Here is a 20649-nt window from a genome sequence, read left to right as displayed (position 1 = left end):
CCCTTGCATGTTGAGATGATGGCCAAACTGAGTCCTTTGTTCGTTTTTAATTCTTATGATTTTATCTGTGTGTGTTGTGATGAAGATTCCGCTTTTTGTAAAATGTGATGATTGTTTTTACATATGTTTTGATATTTTTATTGTGCTTTTATGGCAGTATGCCGAAATAAAGTTTTCAAATGGCCATGGCTAGAGAATATAATCGCTAGGTCACAAAGCTATAAGCAAAACAATTATTTATATAATACACAAACAGACTCTACAACTGATCCTAATAACAATCGTCACTTTCTTGGACGCTGTTACAGACACAATTATAAGCTCCCGGCTGCAGCTCGGCACGCTTCTCCTCTTGTCTGTTCATGCAAAACAGAGCACTCAGTGAGGGGCGGGGCTTGGATAAATTTCTCAATGACCAGTTGATTTGAGACCGGAGCAGCGAATTTGTGCGCGGGGAAAGTGGAGTCCTGAAGAGGTGCAGGGGTTGCTCAAACCCATGGCGGGACATCAAATATTATATTTGCGCGACTCGCACACCAGCCTCCCCTAGTGCCCCCTTTATCCTATCAGTCATTGTGAGCTGGCATTCTGATTGGCTCACCATACTCCCAGTTTTCCAAATAGTACGAGTCTAAACGAAAGTAGCTGCAGTCGGACCTTAATGCTACGCCACTGGGAGGTAAGAGTCACGTTCGTGATTTATACTCTGTTGACATACAAGGTAGGTAGGTTAATCCAAATATAAACGTGCGCAGCACCGGACGGCAATTCCACAAAATGGAGGCTTAGGTAGGAGCACTGCCGAAATTCAAAGCGCGTATGAACACGCTTGAGTGGGGTGAAGCGCGGCCGTAGAGCGGAGGCCATCTTAGGTGTGGCAATGTTGCTGAAGAGTTGATGGGGCCGACAGCCGAATGCGGGGTGATTAAGGCACCAATGTATTGTATTGATTCGTATTCTAACATTTACATAGCGCTTACTACCCCGTTACCGTAGGAGGCTAAACTGGGGTTTAGGTGGTTACCACTAGGCAATTTTAAGAACTTTTCGTTTCAGAGGCAGTAAATATCGACTACTCTACATTCTTGCCGTTTGCAGGCGCCCCCGGTGCGTCTCCAGTCTGTCATTGCTTTTCTCTGTTTCAGAATCAGAAGCCGCATAAGACTAAGCTTTACTAGCAGTGGTCTCCTCAGAACAGGGATTCTTCGGCCAGGTATAGCAAGACCCAGCGGTGGAGCGTACTGTGCCAGGAGGAAAATGTGACTGCCTCATTTGCACAATTTAATTATCCCGGAATGCTCCTTTCTTTTTAGGTTGCTTCGTTAAGCTAGACATATCGTTACATAGTGAGGCTTCATGGTCCCGTTTGAATGTGTGTCTTTGTAAGTATATTGGTTTAAATGAGTCCTGTCGAAGCCCGGTCAAGCGTTTATATATATATATATTAGACCTGACCTTTTTTTATTTAACTAACGTTATATGAATAATATACCTGTAGAGGCTTTCAGTTAGCCTTTTTCATCCATTGGTCTCTTATTGTGTAATTTACATTTTTCTTCCATCCTCTCCAACACACAGCATAGGTCAGCCCATTTCAGCCATTTGTTAACTTTTTTTTTTTTTTACTGTGAGGGATGGCATTCGCCCCCTTCAAAAGGAGCACATTTCTACACAAGGTAGTTGACTTAAGTGTGAGAACAGCTTTGGCAATGTGTATTTTTTTAAAACTCAAAAATATGTGTTGTTTTCTGCCATTGTTTTTTCAAATTGATGAGAGCTCATAAGCTTCCCTTAAAACCAAGGCAATTTTTAGGTCTCGCCTGGCTTAAGACTGCGCAGACATGCGCAGTCTTGCTGGTGAGATTTAGGGGCAGATTTATGACGACTGGCGCATCCCTGCATATCAGCAGGGATGCGCCAGTTATTATGCGTAACAGCTGCGCCACCATGGATGCCCCGCATTTATAATGCGGCGCACCATGGGGCAAAAACGGCACAGATGCGTGACGCATCTGTGCCGAAAAGTGGCGCATTGCTGGAGTTGCGTCGCAAGCGCGACGCAGCAATGATCTGGGGGGCCCTATCTTTAAAATGCTGCGTCAATCCTTACGTCTGCTTCAAGCAGGCGCAGGGTTTTGACGCAGCATGAGCCTAAAAGTGACTGAGTGAAATCTTGTAGATTTCACTCAGCCACTTTTAGGAGGCGTTCCTGCGCCGGAACGCCCCCACCTGCCCTGGAACGCCTACATGTGGCGCAGGGCTTTACAACGTGACGCATCTCCCAGATGCGTCACGTTGTAAATACCCCGCACCATGGCGCAGGATTTGCGCCGCTGCTGCGTCAAAAAAGTGACGCAACGGCGGCGCAAAAGTGGCGCAAGTGCAACATAAATCTGCCCCTTAATGTTTTAGGTTAGATTTCTCTAGTGGGCTTTAAGCCCTGCCCCTCCTCTCCATTGGCTGGCGTCACCATTTATGCTAAACTGTGGCCAGCCATTGGAAAGGAGCGTCTTGTGATGTACACTTTTCTCTTTTAGAGCCGTCCCAGTTGGACTGGCTGCCCCGACTAACTGCTGGCGTAAAAGGTTTTTTATCTTTATGGGGCCAAACACATGGCCCCATAAAGATAAGAAACCAGTCATGCGAGGCAGTCCAACTGGGACGCTCTAAAAGAGAGTTGTTGTTGGCGTTGCAGCGCGCACCTGCAGTGTCGGGGACCTGGGCTCACTCCTCCCGGTCAGGCGCTGCAGCAGTTGAACGCAGGGCAGCAGAAGAGGCTCTCCCGCCGGGTTCCCTCCTCTGCTGTAGTGGTGCACTGTGGCTGCCAACACGCCACCCAGGCCGTGTGCAGATCGCAGCGCTTCGCGGGCCTCTCCGTCTGCTGCCAGAGTCTAGAGGAGCCCCAGGCAGGTGAGGCATTCGCTGGGTAGCACTTGCCTGGAAGCGTAGTGCCGGGTCAGCTTCAGACCGGCGATGACCTCAAGCTGCTGCTGTAGCGCGCGCCAGCATAAACACACAGGGGTTCAGCTGAAAGGGAACACGAAGGAGGAACTCAAAATGGCGGTCCGAGTTGCATCTCCACTCAAGTCCCTGCTTCCTTATTAATACCTACTCAACAGCACTTTCCTCCTGCAGGCAGCAACTTCTACTGGCCATAGCCGCCAAGGTTTCACCCTCTTGGGACTAACTCCACGCTGGACGTCCGATGCACAGCAGTGTGATCCCAAATGCCACATTAAGAACTGACTCGTGTTGCTCTCTCATTTGGTGCTCTCTTCAATCCCGCCACTGCCTGATGCAACCGCACAGACAGACAGACAGACACACACACCCAAAAAAAAAAAACTTACTTGAAGCATCCGCATTCCGTCTTTTCTGCTAATTGCCTCAATGCTTCCTGGAGGATGCAATGCGCTAATAGCTTGGATCCTCTCAGTGGGCCGGTCGGTCCAGTCACCGGTCAGATGGCTGCCTTTTAAAGACAGCACACAAGTTGATGATGTCAGTGCCCTGCCCGCAACCCCAGCAACACATGTAGATGCTGGTAAGAGGTCAGGTCATGTCTGTCAGATACCGGGGGGGAGGGGAGGGGGGAGAATGAAGGGTAGCTGCTGAGACACTGGTCGGTGGGCCGGGCAGGTCAGGACTTGAAAAAACAACCTGTCTGCAAGCAAGAATAACCTCCATGATCGGGCATGGACCACATTGAAAGGCGCTACTAACTGTAGTGGCAGCGGCCCAGCTCACCAATGAAAAGAAAAGCTGTTGCTGTGCTCTGGGGCCAATCACCGTCCATAACAGGCAAGGCGCTGCCCCTGGACACTCTAGTATACAATGCAGCTGGGTCAAATTAAATTGTTTATCCAAGACGTGCTGGCACCCGGAAGACCCATATATGGAAAAGAGTTGGCCTAACGGCTAGGGCGGTCGACCTCTAATCTGGGGAACTGGGTTCGAGTCTCTGCAATGACTCTGAACATCCTGTGATTCACTTAATCTCCCCGTGCCTAACAAAAAAGCATTAAAAATGCAATAGGCCTCGCCTTTTATTAAGTTAAAGCCATTTGCTTTGCTATATAATACCATTAGCAAAGCAAATGGCTTTAACTTAATAAAAGGCGAGGCCTATTGCATTTTCAATGCTTGTTGTTGGACCTATCAAAAAGTTGATGACCAGAGACAGGCGTGTTGGCTTTGCCTATGCTGGTTTTTACTGGACTCTTTTACTGTCTCATGAGGTTCTGCGTATTCAAACCCAAGTTCTGTGGATACTGTCCTCGATTTCTTAAACACTACAGCCCATTTTATTAATAGATGCCTTTAGATCACCGTACCTTAATGGAAACGTACTTTGGGATGAATAAATAATGTCTTCGGTCGGTTAGTCCTTTATTACAAGGCTCTCTAAAGTTTAAGGCGTGCTGATGTTTGTACCCATTTCAGAATAATTTGGTCTAGTCTTCAGTTGAGGACACTTCTACTTATGGTTCTGAGGAGAACCTCCCTCCAGTCGAGGGAGAGACAACCACTGAACATGCTATGGTTCTAATTCATGATATGTGTTACATATACTGTGTTCTCGTGTGGTTTACACCTTTCTCCTAATAAAAATACAGTCTGGTACCTGAATAAGAATTTGTGTAAGATCCTGGTATTTTCTTGTTATTTTCACAACAGCCCAGCCTTTCTGTTTATGGTAATTATCATTTGAATAGATTAGTCAATTTTAGAATTAGTTTTAAGTGCTTTCTTCTTGTATTTTCTCTTTTAATGTTAGTTTTCAAATGGGAAGAGCACTGCTTTTACTTATTCCACCTTTGTAAAAAAAAATTTTTTTAAATGGCCTTGATGTGGAAATGCCAGCAAAACTACTAAATACTGGGCAGCTAGCAATCCAAGTAAGTGTGGGCATATGAATTATGCTAATTGCCCAGTTCTGATGGGTATGCACATTTGCAAGTGATAGTTCACCAGAGGTGCAATTGGCACATTTGTTTCACAGTATACATTTCCTTTACTTCCCACTGAAACATTTGTCTTTGTGGTTTGAGAGGGTATCTAACAGGGCTTCTTTGATACTGCCTCATTTCCCTCTCCTAAAAGGGCACATACTTTTTGTGCTTGAGATCCGTATTTCTCTGGAAATAGCCTGCTCCCTGGATCAAAGTCCACAGACTACATGAGCTAGTTCAATCTGCTATTATGGACAGCAGAGCTGTATGTCATGGTCGTGAGCTGATCACGCTGCAGTAATGTCCATTCCTATGGATATGAAAGTAGCAGGCCGCTTGTTTAGCCAGGTCTGATCAGGCTACAGCTTTGGGTGGATCTTTTATCACAGCTGCAAGGCAGGGTTCTTATTCCGAACCTGCACAATCTCCATCTCCATGTGTGGAGATTGAGCTGCAGCAGTTTACTTTGTTTGAGCTACCACCTGAGGTTGTGGTTGTCATTCTTGCAGCCAGGTGTCCCTCTACAACAGGGGTACTCACAAACTTTCTCTCAGGGGCCATATTTACAGTGTGGTTTGTGGCCGAGGGCCGCACCGGCGGGGGCAGTGGGGGAGGGGGCGGGGCTAGAGCAAAAAAAAAAAACTGTGACCATGAGGTTGAACACAGGCCCCTGCAGCAGACGCCTTCGTCCACTGAGCCACCAGACCCGGCATTCACACATATCTATCTATCTATCTATCTATCTATCTATCTATCTATCTATCTATCTATCTATCTATCTATCTATCTATCTATCTATCTATCTATCTATCTATCTATCTATCTATCTATCTATCTATCTATCTATCTATCTCTGTCTCCCTCCCTCCCTCTATCACTCTCCCTCTCTCTGTCTCTGTCTCCCTCTCTCTCTATCTATTTCTCTCTCTCTCCCTCCCTCAGTCTCCCTCTGTCTCACTCACTCTATCTCCCTCCCTCTCTCTGTCTCAGTCCCTCCCTCCATCCAGAGGCGCACATCCAGAGGCGCAACTAGAGCCAAATTTCGGGGGGGGCTGAGCAAAAATTTCGGGGGGGGGGGGGGGGCTGAGCAAAAATTTCGGGGGGGGCTGAACTTTAAGCAATAGGCAGAGTGGAGCTGCAGGGGCTCTTAGAAGGGGTGAAACAACAGCAAGGCCTCATTAACATGCAAATGGTCTTTTAAAGACCTGTGAAGTGCTCGGGTGCGGCTGCTTTTTTGCCCGGGAAGGTGTCTCATCCCGGGCTGCCACACACGACGGGGGGGGGGGGGGGGGGCTGAAGCCCTGTGAGTCCAATGGGTGTTGCGCGCCTGCCTCCATCCCTCCCTCTTGTCTCCCTCTATCTCCCTCCCTCTGTCTCCCTCCCTCTGTGTCTCCCTCTCTCCCTCCCTCTCCCTGTCTCCCTCCCTCTCTCTCTTCCTCTCTCTCTCTCTGCCTCACTCACTGTGTTTGTCTCCCTCCCTCTCTGTCTCCCTCCCTGTCTCCCTCCCTCCCTCTGTCTCCCTCCTTCCCTCTCTCTCCCTCCCTCTCTGTCTCCCTCCCTCTCTCTATCTCTCTCCTTCTCTCTCTCAATCAGTTTGTCTCCCTTTCTCTCTGTCTCCGTCCCTCTCTGTCTCCCTCCCTCTCCATCTGTTCTCCCTCTGTCCCCCTCCCTCTCCCAACTTGTCTGTCTCTCTCTCGCTGTCTCTCCCTCCCTGTCTCCTGCTCTGTCTTCCCCCTCTCCCTCTCTCTGTCGCACTCTGTCTTCCTCCCGCTTTAAACTCACCGGCTGCTCTCACTAGCTGCTGCCCCCCCCCTTCCCTGTCCTTCACCTCACCCGGCGCTGAGTCCGCTTCCCTGGAACACAAACAGCCGCCGCAACCAAGTACTTCACAGGTCTTTTAAAGGCGAAGTCACTTGTTAATGAGGCTTTGTTGTATTTCATCTCTTCTTAGCGCCCCTGCATCTCCACTCATTCAGAGGGGAGATGCAGGGGCGCTAAGAAGAGGTGAAATACAACAAAGCCTCATTAACAAGTGACTTGGCTTTTAAAAGAATCGCCCGGCCCCCATAGCTCTTGCACAGGTACACAGCGGCGTCACTAGGGTTGGTGTCACCCAGTGCCATAACTCGTGGTGTCACCCCCGGACAGGGTGCAATATTCCTACGTTAAATCCTGTGCGCATCTCTCTTGAGCTGCTCCGTCCCAGACCCTGCACTGCTCACCCACAGAAGCCCAGGTCAGACTTCCTGCCACCCCCTGCCCATTCTGTGACCCCGCGCTTCTCCCTTCCCTTCGAACACCGCACTGCTGATATATTCCGTAATTTGGACATATTAGGACAGTGGTTTGGCCATTAGGAGTGACAAGTGTTTTGCTGGCTAAATTGCTTTGTGTAAAATCGCAAATCTGGAATTGTAGCTTTGCCCCCTCAAATGAATTCTGAGGTTGCCTAATTGTCTGCATGCCCTTTTTGATGATATATTGGAGCGCTCTGAAACATATTTTATTTCTATTAAGCACTATAAGGAAAGTGTTCAACAAGGTTGTCTATTGTTTTGCCATGTTTGTAAGGCACAATGTTGTAATAATCGCGTGCATGGCCTGTTGTACATTGTGTCGTGTGTTCCGCCAGCACTTAATATATGTAACAGCGCCTCAGCCTTCTTTGCTGTAGAGTGGTTTTGCTGCAGTCTCTGTCTGCCTCCACAGTCCCCCCCCCCCCCCTTGCTTCCCTCCTTTCTTCTCTTTTCACAGTTCACTAACTTTGTCTCAAGGGAATTTTCCAATTGATTACAGACACTTTGCGCAGGACTTTGTGATGAACCCAGATGTCGGGAGCAGCTTGTCCTCTGCCGGCGCGGTGGCGGTGTCACCCCATGTGATGGTGTCATCTGGTGCGGTCCGCTCCCCCGCACCCCCCCTAGTGACGCCACTGCAGGTACAGGTCTGCAAGGTCCGCGGGCCGCCAGGGAAGGCTTGCCGGGCCGTTGGCGGCCCGCGGGCCGTACTATGAGTACCCCTGCTCTACAAAGTCCATTTAAACCTGTCACTGGGACAAAATTGTGGCCTGGAATGGAGTCTGCAGCAATGACACCTTACAAGCCAAACTGTTGGATAGATTATTTGTGCTGTCTAACCCAGCAAGGTCTTGCATTAGTCTCTATTGAAGGGTATTTGTCATCCCTTTCAGCCTTCTTATGGTTGTTGGACCAACCGTTCTTGTTCAAAGCGCCTGATTTAATGTGGTTTATTAAAGGTGTGACACACGTGTCCCCCTGCCCCATAACCATTTATAATGTCTCAGTGGAACATTAACTTGTTCCTCATATGCATCCCCTTTGAGCCGATGGACAGTTGTTCATTGCATTTTCTGACTTGAATCATTGACTTCACCATTGTGATCACTACAGCTAGTTTGGTGAGTGAACTCCAGGCACTGTTAATGCAATCGCTGTACACCACCTCGTTTCTGGACATACTGGTGCCGAGTACCTGGGCAGCCTTTTTGCTGACAGTTGTGACTCCTTTTCACATTGGACAACCCATCACTCTTCTAGTGTTTTTTCCCCGCCTCACAGAGCAGGAGAGACTCCATCGGCTGAACCCCAAGAGATGTTTAATATTTTACATTCATCGCACCAAAGACCATCAGATAGATAATCTGTTTTATTGTAGGGGTGTTTGGGGCAAAGAAAAGCAAGGCTGTGACGATCTTAAGGTAGAGGTGGAAAGCCTTCTTCATTGAGAGTGTTACGCATTGGCCAAAAAGCAGCCCCTGAAAGGACTAAGATCCCATTTCACCACTGTAAGGCTGCCACCACTGCACTAGCGTCCAGAGCTCTTGGCTTTTGCATATGTCAGGCCATGACATGGGTGTCAGTGCACACGCTTTCAAAACACTAACTACTGCCTTGCCAGCCAGGTCCAACTGGAAGGACGTTTTGCCAGTTCAATACTGCACAACCTTTTTATCTGATCCCAACCCACAGACCCTCCACCTTGGGAGGAACTGCTTTGGTGTCTTTTGTATAGTTGAGGAATCCGCGATTAGACATGTTCATTAGTATGTAACTTGTTCTGACTTAACTTTTTCAGAACTATGTGAAATATGATACTAGATTTAGGAAATCAACACGTTTGAATGAAGAAGTTTAAAGAAATTCAGAACTTAGTATGAACATTGGGAAATCACCTTTCTTCTCCATTATCTTTTTTTTGAATGGTTTGCGAATTAGTACTGATTCAGCGATCAGGAATCGATAATTCCTACACAAACAAAAGGCCCATTTACTTTACCCAACTAATCCCTTCACACTGGGTTCAGTGTGATGCAAGTTTATACCTAACTTTACCGAATACACAATTGAACCTGCATTTCTCCTTATAAAATGTATATATTTGTGGCGACGGACATATGGTAGTTGAATAGTTGATAGCAATAATATGTACTCATCAATACTACTAAATAATAACAGACTCTGTGTGTAATTTATATTGTGAAATAAATACTCATCAAGTACTGTCATACAATTCAAATCATAGATTATCACAGAGAAAAAGTATTAGCAATGTACAGTTTCAAACCCATGTCCAATAAACAATGCATTGAAGGAGTGGATAGGCGTAGAGAGAAAAGTTTCTGAGAAAAAATACATTTGCAAATGATTATGAAAATTCAGAATATTATCAATATATACTAACTCAAGTAAGATTCAGGGAAACCTACCCTCTGGCCAAAGGGGCATAAGGCCCCTCAAGAAGAGTTGAGTGGCAAAGATTGAATCAGGAAACAGGTAGGCATCTATCTGGAAACAGCAAACTGAAGACAGCAACTATCTCCTGCTACCCAAACACCAGCCGACCCTAACCACACCCATCAGGGACTTTCAACTATACCCTAAAACCTAAATGTCAAACCCACATTTGTTTCAATATGAGAATAAACTCCATCTCTAATTGGCTAAGGATGGGGGTCTACGGTCACACCACTCTCAGCATGGCCATCTTATTCAATGTTCTTTTATCTTAAACTTTCAGCATTACCACAGATTCTTCCCAGGAAATAACTTAGAATCACAATCAGGGTACATATTTCCTGCAGCACATTTCATGTATCAAGACTTTGTGCTTCCATTGTATGTCTTTGCTGCTTTCAGAAGGCAGTTGCTCGCTTCCACTGTTTATCTTTTTTACTCTGCAGCTTGGCAGTCACACAAGTTTTGCGAAGGACATGCAGCCTTAGCGTTTTCTCTTCTCTCTTGAAACCCTCTTTCTGGTAAAACAAAAATTCACCAATTATTAACTCCAGACTGACATGCAGAAGAATAGGCTCATGCTTGCTTTTCTACAGAAAACAAGCACAAACATTATTATTTTCATGAAATGGAATTTTATTGCACTCCATCCCACCATTGCACTAACCCATGCACAACTCATAATATTATTATTTCCCAACAAACTTTATTTACGTGCACAACAGCAACATTAGTCTTTTATTTTTCGTAAAGCCAAATCATTTGCGGCCTAGTTCCATGCATTAGTACACGCATGCACAAAGCCATTTCCCCTTATTTTAGCTTTTTAATGAAATTTTCACAGCACACTGTTAATGAATGTTACTGAGGGTTTAATCAGAGCAGGTTTTTATTTTCGCAAAAACCCTGCTCCATCAGTACCATTTTTATGAAACAGAGAAAAATGTAACTGAAACCAGTGTGTTTTTTTTTTTTCTTTTTCTTAAATTCATCCCTAGCTTTTTGCATTTCAAGTTTTTGTTTTTTAAATTGTTGCTTTTCTCAGTTGTCATTTCAAATGTTTAAGCAAATCGTGCGTCTTCACTATGTCCCCATTTTTAGCTCTCGCGAGAGCTTTTGTTAAAGGGGGATCTGGAAGTGCAAACGAGTGCTTTTCAGGCCTCCAAATACAGTGCATGTGCGCCGGGCGTGCGCACCATTTGGCAGCCTGAAAAGCACTGCCTGATCACTTTCACGGCCGCTTTGATGTCCTCAGTGAGCCGCGCGGCCACTGAGGACATCAAAGCGGCCGCCAAAGTGCACACCATTTGCCACCCCCTTCCTGCTTGTTGCCTTTGCTTCCTGTCACGCTACACTCCCTTACTCTCCCACCCAGACCTCTTACACAAACTACACATTTTTTGTCATTTCTTATCGTGATGCCCTTTTACCCCCACTTTTCATCTGGCATAACTCAACCCCCCCCCCCCCCGCCCCCCTCCTCTCTCTGATATAGCTTTCAATAGTAGCGATTTTTTTTTTTTTTTTTTTTCCTTCAACCGCATTTCAAAGGTAGTTCCAAGGGGCCCATTTGAGGCCGAAAAGCGATCTATAAATGACTCACTTTTCTCTGGGGTTTGTTCAAATTCTGTAGGATTTCTTTCACCTCCTTCGTCCACGTCCCGTCTCTATGTCCCATACCTCCTTCATTCATTTACACCTCACACCCTCTACTCCCTGACTCGTCTTCACTCCCTCACATTTTCTGTCTCCCTCTTTCTCCCTTCATTTCTACAGTTTCTTCTCTATATATCAGCAAATCTTTTTGTGTGTAGCTTTTTTGCAGTTTTATTTACTGCTGACTCGACCCGAAGGTATTGGAGTGCTTTACAACTCCCCCACTTCTTTCCTCTTTAATGATCTTTCGCCTGCCACTGCCTCCTCTATGATGTGCCTCCCAACTTCTCTGCTACCACCCTTGCGCCTTCTCCTGACTAGACACCCTTACTGTCATTTCCTATGTTTCTCTCCCCATCCTTTCATCTCCTGTACCCAGCACTTCTACTTCCTTTCCCCCTGCTCGTGACCTCCACCAGGTCAGTTCCCTCTCCCCGCACTCCTCTTTCTTTTTAACTTTTTCCTACCTCACTTACCATCCCGCCTTCTTCTCCTCCACTACTCTCCCCCTGCATTAGTCCATCCCCTCGCTACCCATCAACGCTCCCTCCTTCCCCTGCTATCCCCTTTTCGGAGAGTTCCAATGTTTTCATCTCTCCTTTTATCACCTCTACCCTCAGCCCCCCTCTTCATCTCTTCCCTCTTCATCTCCTTCCCCCCATAAGCCTCACTGACCTGCACTCTCCCTCGTCAGCATACTTCCCTCCTTTACTCTGATTTTATTTATGCTGTTTGCATTGTCTTTATTGCGATTAAAGTCTAAACTCTTTAAATCTGGGGTGATGAAAGACGGCTTGTCGGCCTACTTCAAAGCGGCTAACTCCCTGCACGCATGAGCGGCTTCACAAAGGAAACGGGCAGCCTCCCCGGTAGATAATGGTGGGGCTCTTGTACTGTTGATGAGGACTTTGTTGGGGGAGGGAGCAGATCACCGACAGTTCGTTTTACCAACGCAGGTCCTTAATACACATTTTTTTGCCCAGCCTTATTTCAATATAGCCTTTCCCCTGCGCCTGCTATGGCACTCTTCTGAAGGGCACAGTACTACCCCAGCAGTCCATAGGGAATACATTCGACACTTGTATGCACCTAGAATCGCTTTTAGGCGCTTCTCCTCGGGACAAGCTCTTTTTTTTTTTCTTCTTCTTTTTACGTACATTGCATACTTACTAACTTTACATTCTAAATCCTCCGATGTTGGCAAGTTGTATAATTGGGGCAGAGGGAGTCAAAAACACACGCTTCTCGGCGCTATTCGGGGGTATGTAGCGCTATATCATTTAAATCTCGCAGCGCTTCGAACAAGCATTTGCAATGCAATAGGTGTCGCAGTTATGCGAGTTTGAGCTATTGGCATTATAAATGACAGTACCTTTTATTTATGTTTTTAAAAAAACAAACTTAAATAAAAAGCATTGTCATTTACAATGCCAATAGCTCAAACTCCTATAAATGCGAGACCTATTGCATTGCAAATGCTTGTTTAACTCAGTCTTTCATTGCTTACTAAGGCAATAATACATCTTTAACTCTTGGTTAAGATATGCTAGAATTTTGTAAAATTGTCAATGATTGTGAGAAGGGAAAACCTCTACATGATGCAGTCACACATGGGTAATGTCTGCACTGCCCTTTTGTTTTTTAGCAAGGCTCCGAGAGTCGTGATTATCCATAATGGAGGAACACTAATCTATGGTTCTTGATCCTATGCTGGTACGACTAATTCCCTTGATGTGGAACAGCATACTATGGTTGTGTGTGGCATTATAGCACACTTGCTGATTTGAAGTTAGAAAAATGGGGCAGCTAGGATGGAGGAGTGGTCAGAATATCAGGGGTGTGGAATTTAATAAAATATCTACTTGTCCATGGGGCAGGTTGCTTCAAAAATCTACTTGTCCTGTAACAAAATCCACGTGTCCCTTTTGTGCCATGTAATGTGGCGACAAATTACGGCAGCAATCTCATTATGCAAGAGTTCTGATAAAGCCTCTCTAATTATGCCAGGGCTTGTACCATAGTAGGGTTTGAATACTAGCAATTCTCTTATGTTGCTACGTTTCTGCAGGTCTACATACTGGGGGTGAAGGTAGTGGTAAGCAATAGTTCAAGGGTTGGAATGCCCTTTTGAGTCCGTGCAATCCTACTAACTTGCATGTTTTAAGGGTTTTCACCAACGTTTTTCTAATCTTTTCCCATACTGAAAAAGGTTGGAAATTTACTCCTGGCAGTGGCAGACGTAAAACGTCTTCAGGGTTGGGAAAAAAAGTGGTTGGAGGAAAAGTGAACTTGAAACATTCAGATTTTTACTTGAGCAAATCTACACATGCACATTTGCTCATGCTAAAATGCAGTTCACCAATATTTTCTAGGAGTACTATTTCTTGGCCTACTTCTGTAAATTCTTGTGAATTCACGGAGACTGTATATATACACTTAATGCAAGGATATATACCATGGATGCACTTTTGAGACTTTCTTTAATAATTGGGCCTATAATTAGGCCTGGGGTTAACCATGACCTTTTGTGTTTAGTAAAATTATGACTCTCTCTCTCTCTCTCTCTCTCTCTCTCTCTCCTTCTCTCGGTCTATAAGCTGGCTTCACTGTGAGTGACCGTATTCTGCTCTATTACAAGGAGCTTATTGGCACACAAAGTAGTTTTGTTCAGTGCCTGGAACTGCTGTGGCAATGTGTGCTTTGAGACCAAAACAGTTTTTTGCTTTTGCCAAGGCTTTTTAGAATGGCGAGGGCCCTGCAGCTCCCACACAGATAAGGTTTTACCAAAACCATGCATAAAAAAAAGTCATGCATTGACAAAACCAAAAGCCTGACCACCAAGTGAAGTAGGAGGGTCTCTTCCGCATTTGGCCACGCCCCCTTACTCCGCCAGCTGCTACTTATTCAACCGGATGCAAGCGCGCGCCAGAGGCAAGCCCGTCTGCGCCCATCCGCGACCCAGAGCGCCCAGCGGCCAGAGATAATGTTCCTGACGAGTGGGACAGTAGCTCACGCCGCACATACTCTGCTGGGGAACTGTATCCGCTACGGGGTAAGGAGTGCGCTTGTATACCCCCTGACTTGTCAGTTAGACCTTTGGCCAATTGCACAGGCTGTGATTTTATATTTAGCTATAATAGAGGCAAAACTCAATCTGTACCCTATACAACAAAAGCCTCATCGGGGTCAGTAAGCGCCACTTTTAATTTCTGGAGTATTAACTGCAGGTCCCTCCCAAAAAATAAGGAACATATATTTGATCTTTTAAGCACCGTTCTCCCGGATGCACTATTTCTTACAGAAACTTGGCTTCACCCTAGTTCCTGTGCGGATGTGGCCAGTGCTCTTCCACCTGGCTATGTTATATTGAGAAGAGACCGTAGTGCTGGGAGAGGTGGCGGAATCGCAATTATATTTAAAGACATCTACACCTGCCAGTTAGAAGCTTTGCCATTTCCAGACTGTGAAACTGGGCTGTTTAAATTGGCACTTTCACCCCACCTGACCCTATCGGGTATTCTCCTTTATCGTCCCCCAGATAAATCCACCCAGTGGCTCTCTTCATTCTCAGAGCAGATAGCCCCTTATGTTTTGAAGGCTGGAAACTTTGTTATCCTAGGAGATCTCAATCTTCATTTAGAAGACGCTAATAACTTGAGTAAAGCGTTCCTTGCTGACTGTGAGGCAATGAATCTAGTTTTATGTAATCAGGGACCTACCCATCAGGCAGGACACTTGCTTGATCCAGTTTTATCCAATATTTTGCTTGACTGCAGTATCCCGCCCCTCCCCCTTATCTGGTCCGACCACTTTGCTGTTCAATTCAGTTTTACTTCAGACAGTGTTGTCCCACCAGCCTTGCCCCTTAATGCGGTTCAGAGCTTGGTCTAAACTGAATTTGGATGAGTTCAATGCTGAGCTGACATCTACATGCCCTGACATCTCTCTTCCTGTGTCTTCCCTGAATTTGGAGGTGTCGCAGTGGCTGTTGTCCACAATCGAGCACCACCTTCCTTTATACACCAAGCGTCCTCCTGTACACCTGCCCCCTGCCCCTTGGTTCACGCAGGACCTTAAAATAATGAAGGCTAAGTGCAAACACCTGGAAAGGTGTTGGAGGAAAACCTACTCAGCAGAGAGTAAATTAACTTATAGGTTAGCTCTAAAACACTACCATCTAGCCTGTAGGAAAACAAAAGGGACTTTCATCTCTGATTCTATTTCCTTAGGCTCTTTTCTCTATGATAAAGAAGTTGGCAGGGGCTGACACATCTCCAGCCCCTCCAATACTTGAGGAATCCCAATGTAATGAGATCGCTGACTTCTTCACCACCAAAGTCGAAATTATCCACAACTCCTTGGCAGCTAGTTCACCACTGCCCAGAAGTGAGCTTTCTCCCACTATTCATGGTGAGAGCCCTTCTCCCAAGGAAGTGATCTCTGAATGGCCTTTATTGGATCGAGAGTCTTTACGCCTCTGTCTTTCGAAGGTGAAATCTGGCTCCCCTTTAGATCCTATGCCTACTACCATTCTTTGCCAGCTTGCACCTGCTCCCCTCCTTGTGATTCAAGAATTGCTTAATGACTCTCTTCGGGAGTCCACTGTTCCCGTTGAATGGAAGAGGGCCATGGTGATCCCTCTTTTGAAAAAACCTGGGGCGGATCCTAAAATGTTTGCTAACTTTCGGCCTATTTCCCTGCTACCCATGTTTTCAAAAATCTTGGAGAAACATGTTAACATTCATCTAACTGCCCATGTAGAGGCAACAGGCTATCTTCATTCCTCTCAGTCAGGCTTCCGCGTGAACTTCTCCACGGAAACTGCCCTACTGGGGGTTACCGAGACTTTACGTGCTCATCTGGATCAAGGCGAAACTATGGCGCTGATCCTGCTTGACTTGAGCGTCGCCTTTGATACGGTGTCCCATTCTATTCTCCTCACCACACTAAAAAATGCTGGGGTGGCTGAGTCTGCTTTGTCCTGGCTAGCCTCGTTTTTGTGTCAGCGCTCATTTCAGGTTTGTTCATCAAGTTGCTCCTCCTCTATTCGTGCATCTGCTTATGGGGTTCCCCAGGGGTCCACGCTAAGCCCTATGCTTTTTAACATCTACGTACGACCCCTGGCCTCGATTGTGAAGGAGGCGGGACTATCCCTCTACTCTTACGCAGACGATACGCAGATCATCTTCTCCCTATCCTCAAACAAGGAGTGTTCCTTTTCAACACTGCAGGAGGGACTTGGTCGCGTGGCTGAATGGATGCAGGTGAATCTATTAAAACTCAACGGCGATAAAACCGAAATAGTTATATTGGGCAAGGACAAACATCTCTGGGGTCCGAATCACTGGCCCTTGGTAATGGGCCCACTACCCCAACCGGTTACGCATGTACGCTACCTGGGCTTCTTGCTGGACGATTCTCTATCTATGCGTCAACAAGTTGTCAGCATCTCAGCCACCTGTTTTACAATCTTAAGATGGCTCCGAAAAATCCTCTGGCTACTTCCAGTTTCAACAAGACGTACCGTGGTCCAAGCACTTGTCACCTCTCGCCTCGACTATGGTAATGTACTTTATCTGGGTTGTAGCCAGGAGGTACGTAAGAAGCTTCAGTTGGTGCAGAATTCTGCCGCCCGGCTCCTTTGCAAGGTCCCTAAGAGATCTTCCATCTCTCCTTGTTTGAGGGACTTACATTGGCTGCGTATAGAGAGCCGTATTAAATTTAAGGCTCTTTGCTTTATGTTTAAAATTAAACAAGGCTCGGCACCTCTGTACCTACGTTCACTGGTCCATCCCTATGCCCCTTCCCGTGCCCTTAGATCAGCCTCTCAGGGTAATTACGTGATCCCCAGATTCAGACTGGTTTGAATGGGGGGCTGCTCCTTCTTTCACCTTGCCCCTAAGCTTTGGAATTCTCTTCCTGTCTCTTTAAAATCTCAATCTATTTTCACACAGTTCCGTAGGGACCTGAAAACTTGGCTCTTCTCTCAGTAGACAGTTATCTCAGTTGGTCTTTCCATCTATGGCGCCGGGAGACCCCATGGTGGGTAGCTGTGCGCCCTATAAATTTATTTACAATTACAATTTCAGACCTACTGGCTTTGCTAATGCTTGTTTATTTTTGTTTCCCACAATCTTATTTTAACTGGTTACACTGATTTTCCATTATGAACATTTTTGGGAGCTACAAGCATACATCAACATGTTACTAAATGATGCTGCAAAGATATGGTACCTAAAATCTTATAGTAGTTTAGCAAAATCTCTTTTTCCTACTTGCATTTTTTTTGTGAACATTTTATTTTGAAAGCAAAAATCATCACTGTTGCTTTCAAGATTCTGCAAAGATTTGCATATAATCAGAGAGCATTCTGGGAGCATTATACATAGCCTCATATTACTAAACTTTGAAAACGTGTGTACATGTTTATACTGGAACCACCGTCCGTAGTGCACGCAGAGCTGACAACATTTACTTTTAGTGCTCACACTAATAACAAAGGCTTTGCATTAATGAACCATAAATACAAGTTTGAACAGTGTTAATACATGGACACACATATTACCTTAACTGTAGACAATGCGTCGAGATATAGGCATTCCACATCCCTGGAATATATAGCTGAGTAACTTTCAATAATGAGGTTGTTTTCCACGGGGGTTCCAAGTGACATCAAATGGACAGTCAGGACCACAATCTGGTTGTCTGTGATGTCACTTGGAACTCAAAGGTGGAAACCTGAACCTTATCAACAACTAGCCATCTCCAATTGTATTTTATGTATATCCCTTTCTCCTCCAGTGCTTTTTCTGGTATTCTATGACCCTGCCCCACTATTCCTAGGGGCCTTCCTCCTTATCTAACACGCATGGTGAGCCTAGTGCTAGCGCCCCATAGTGACAGAGCTTCTATAAGAGCTGCTTTTTACCACTGCTTGGAATTCCCCAATGCCCACAGGTCTATGTACACCCAAAATAAAGGGGAACATGGTGGTTGGCATTTACCCACCTCTCTGGGTCTGCGAAGACCAGAGAAGTCTTTGGCGACCAGGGAAGGTAGGTGGTCAGTGTACCCTTTAACATTGACACAAGACAATCTTAATAATAATATCCTGGTTTTCTTTTCTGGGCTGTCATGGCTGATCAAATACTTTCTAACCATGTGACCGTTTTAAAGTTAGGTGATGTGAATGGATATGTCCTTTACATTACATTACCTCAATAATAACAACGGACAAGGACGCCATGTATTTTGGAGATTTGAGCCTAATATTTTTATGATTTATCCATTATCCCCGAAAACTGTTCTTTATATATTCTTATGAATCATTGAGTTTAATAATTTTGGGCAGTGAAACATTTGGGAACGAAAAGCAGATTTTTCATGTTTACCTCAGCTATGTGTTCAAATAAATTTAAGTAGCGGCAATCAAATTATTAGTACAATTAACAAACCCAGCTAAATAGCATTATTATACACTGAAACATAGTATTATTGTAAATCATTGATGAAATCTATTTTAAATCTACTGCAGTAGCATGAGTACGTTTGTTTGTATTTTTTGCTTGTATCTTCCCGAACCTCATCCATTTTTTTTTCTGTTTCTTATTCATGTGTTAGGACAGGAGCCAGACCTTTCCAGCTAAAGACCAGGGGTAGGGACCTGTCTGCAGTCAATAGTGATACTCCTGGATAATTTCTTCCTGGATCCACTCTTTATAAGCCATTTGTGATTGGTGAATTGTGTACTGCATTAAGCCTTTGGTGGAATATTATGGCCGGGGAAGAGAAGGATCCCTTAAGTTATTTTGCTGCTTACGATAGTACTTCTGATTCAGACAGCAGTGACGATGCTTTGGATAATTCAAAACACAACCGGGACAAGTTGAACAAAGCTGAAAGTAGTAGGGCAACTTCCAAGCAACTCTCTACAGCTCGGGGAGATGGGAATAGCTTACCTAAACCAGACGACCTCTTCCAGACAGTGTCCAGACCGTCATTTCTCTACAATCCCCTTAACAAGCAAATTGATTGGGACCGATGGGTGAAGAAAGCGCCTGAGGAGCCTCCTAAAGAGTTCAAAATCTGGCAAACAAATGCAGTGCCACCACCAGAGGTTTACAGAACTGAGGAAAAAAAGCCACCACCTCCCGAGTTGGATATGGCTATAAAATGGTCTAACATATACCAGGACAATGGTGAAGATGCACCACAGAGTGCAAGTAAAGTAAACTTTTTACCAGATGAAGAAAAAGAGGCGGAAAATTCAGATGTGGATGATGATGAACCAGCATCTGCTAAAAAACGCAAGGTTGCTTGAGATGGGAATGGAAACAAAACTGATTTTAAACTTTTTAGAAACGTAAAACTATCCTTGATTTTTCAAAATGTGTCTTCCTAATTCCATGCTACCATTTTAAGAACAATAATTGAGTAAGGCAGTTTAGTAATCTTCCTTTTTTTTGTAGTACGGATTATTAGACAACTGGAACCCTCCTTGCTGCAGTATGAAGGAAGAAGTGTGATATGCTTTAAGCACTCAACTAACTTGCTAGAGGAATCTGAAACTCCTTTTTTGTTTGGATTATCTGTGTGTGAAGTATAAAATAGCTTATTCTCACAGTATAAGCTTTGAGGAGAACAAATAAATGTTTATACAAAAAGGTAGTATGTTGTAATATTTTTGTTTTGTTACCAAACAGTGGTTTGGGGTTCTGAAGATATCAGAAATTGAGTGAAGGCAACAGGTCTGACAGAAAACCTGCCATTTGTGATGTCGCTATCTTACTCTGATAAGTGTCACTGTATAATTTATTTCGACTATTAGCTGAGGGCTGTTTTTTCCTGTTATGTTCACGATTGTACGTTCTTTACTAGTTTTACTGTCGGTCGTTTCAAACTCGTTGAATGTGTTTGTTACTCAAAATATGTATTTTGTTTCTGTTACTCTTTTGACTCTTCGTCCATTGTTCCGCAGCTCTCAACTGTTTGCATGTCTCTCTACATTCATCAGATACTGTGATTATACTTTAATCAAGTGATCAAGGTCCTTCTTTGCAAGTGTTGTCACTGAAGCCTTTTTCAGAGAGACAGGCGCAATGTCAGTTTGGAATAAGGAATTCAAAGTTACAATGGAGTAGCACAAAAGAAGCATGTTTGGTGAATTCTCTAGTTTAAAATTGTTATCCTCTTAACTAGTACATGAAATCAAGAATTTCAGCATCTTTTATGCAGGAACAAGCATGCCTGACTTCATGTAGCAAGATGTGTAGTAGGGGTGGACCTAC

General features: G+C 45.0%; 1 protein-coding gene across 5 annotated transcripts; it reads left to right on the top strand.

Moving 5' to 3' along the window:
• Positions 1-357: 357 nt before the first annotated feature.
• Positions 358-20029, top strand: C8H1orf52 (chromosome 8 C1orf52 homolog). Of its 5 annotated transcripts, none has more exons than XM_085621712.1 (2): positions 358-679; positions 18988-20029. In XM_085621712.1, exon 2 carries the CDS (start codon positions 19137-19139, stop codon positions 19680-19682), a length of 546 nt encoding a protein of 181 aa, XP_085477838.1. In that variant the 5' UTR covers positions 358-679; positions 18988-19136; the 3' UTR covers positions 19683-20029. The 5 variants fall into 5 exon arrangements, with proteins under 5 accessions (XP_085477838.1, XP_085477836.1, XP_085477839.1 ...); XM_085621710.1 differs by having other exon boundaries at positions 18983-20029; XM_085621713.1 differs by lacking the exon at positions 358-679 and adding an exon at positions 902-921 and having other exon boundaries at positions 18983-20029.
• Positions 20030-20649: the final 620 nt, after the last annotated feature.

This window comes from Triturus cristatus, chromosome 8, assembly GCF_964204655.1.
Source record: "Triturus cristatus chromosome 8, aTriCri1.1, whole genome shotgun sequence".
Lineage (NCBI taxonomy): Eukaryota > Metazoa > Chordata > Amphibia > Caudata > Salamandridae > Triturus > Triturus cristatus.
This window is presented reverse-complemented; position numbering and strand designations above follow the sequence as displayed.

Excerpts from the sequence above, each read along its gene's own strand:
- C8H1orf52 (XM_085621712.1), top strand. The coding sequence starts at position 19,137 with ATGGCCGGGGAAGAGAAGGATCCCTTAAGTTATTTTGCTGCTTACGAT.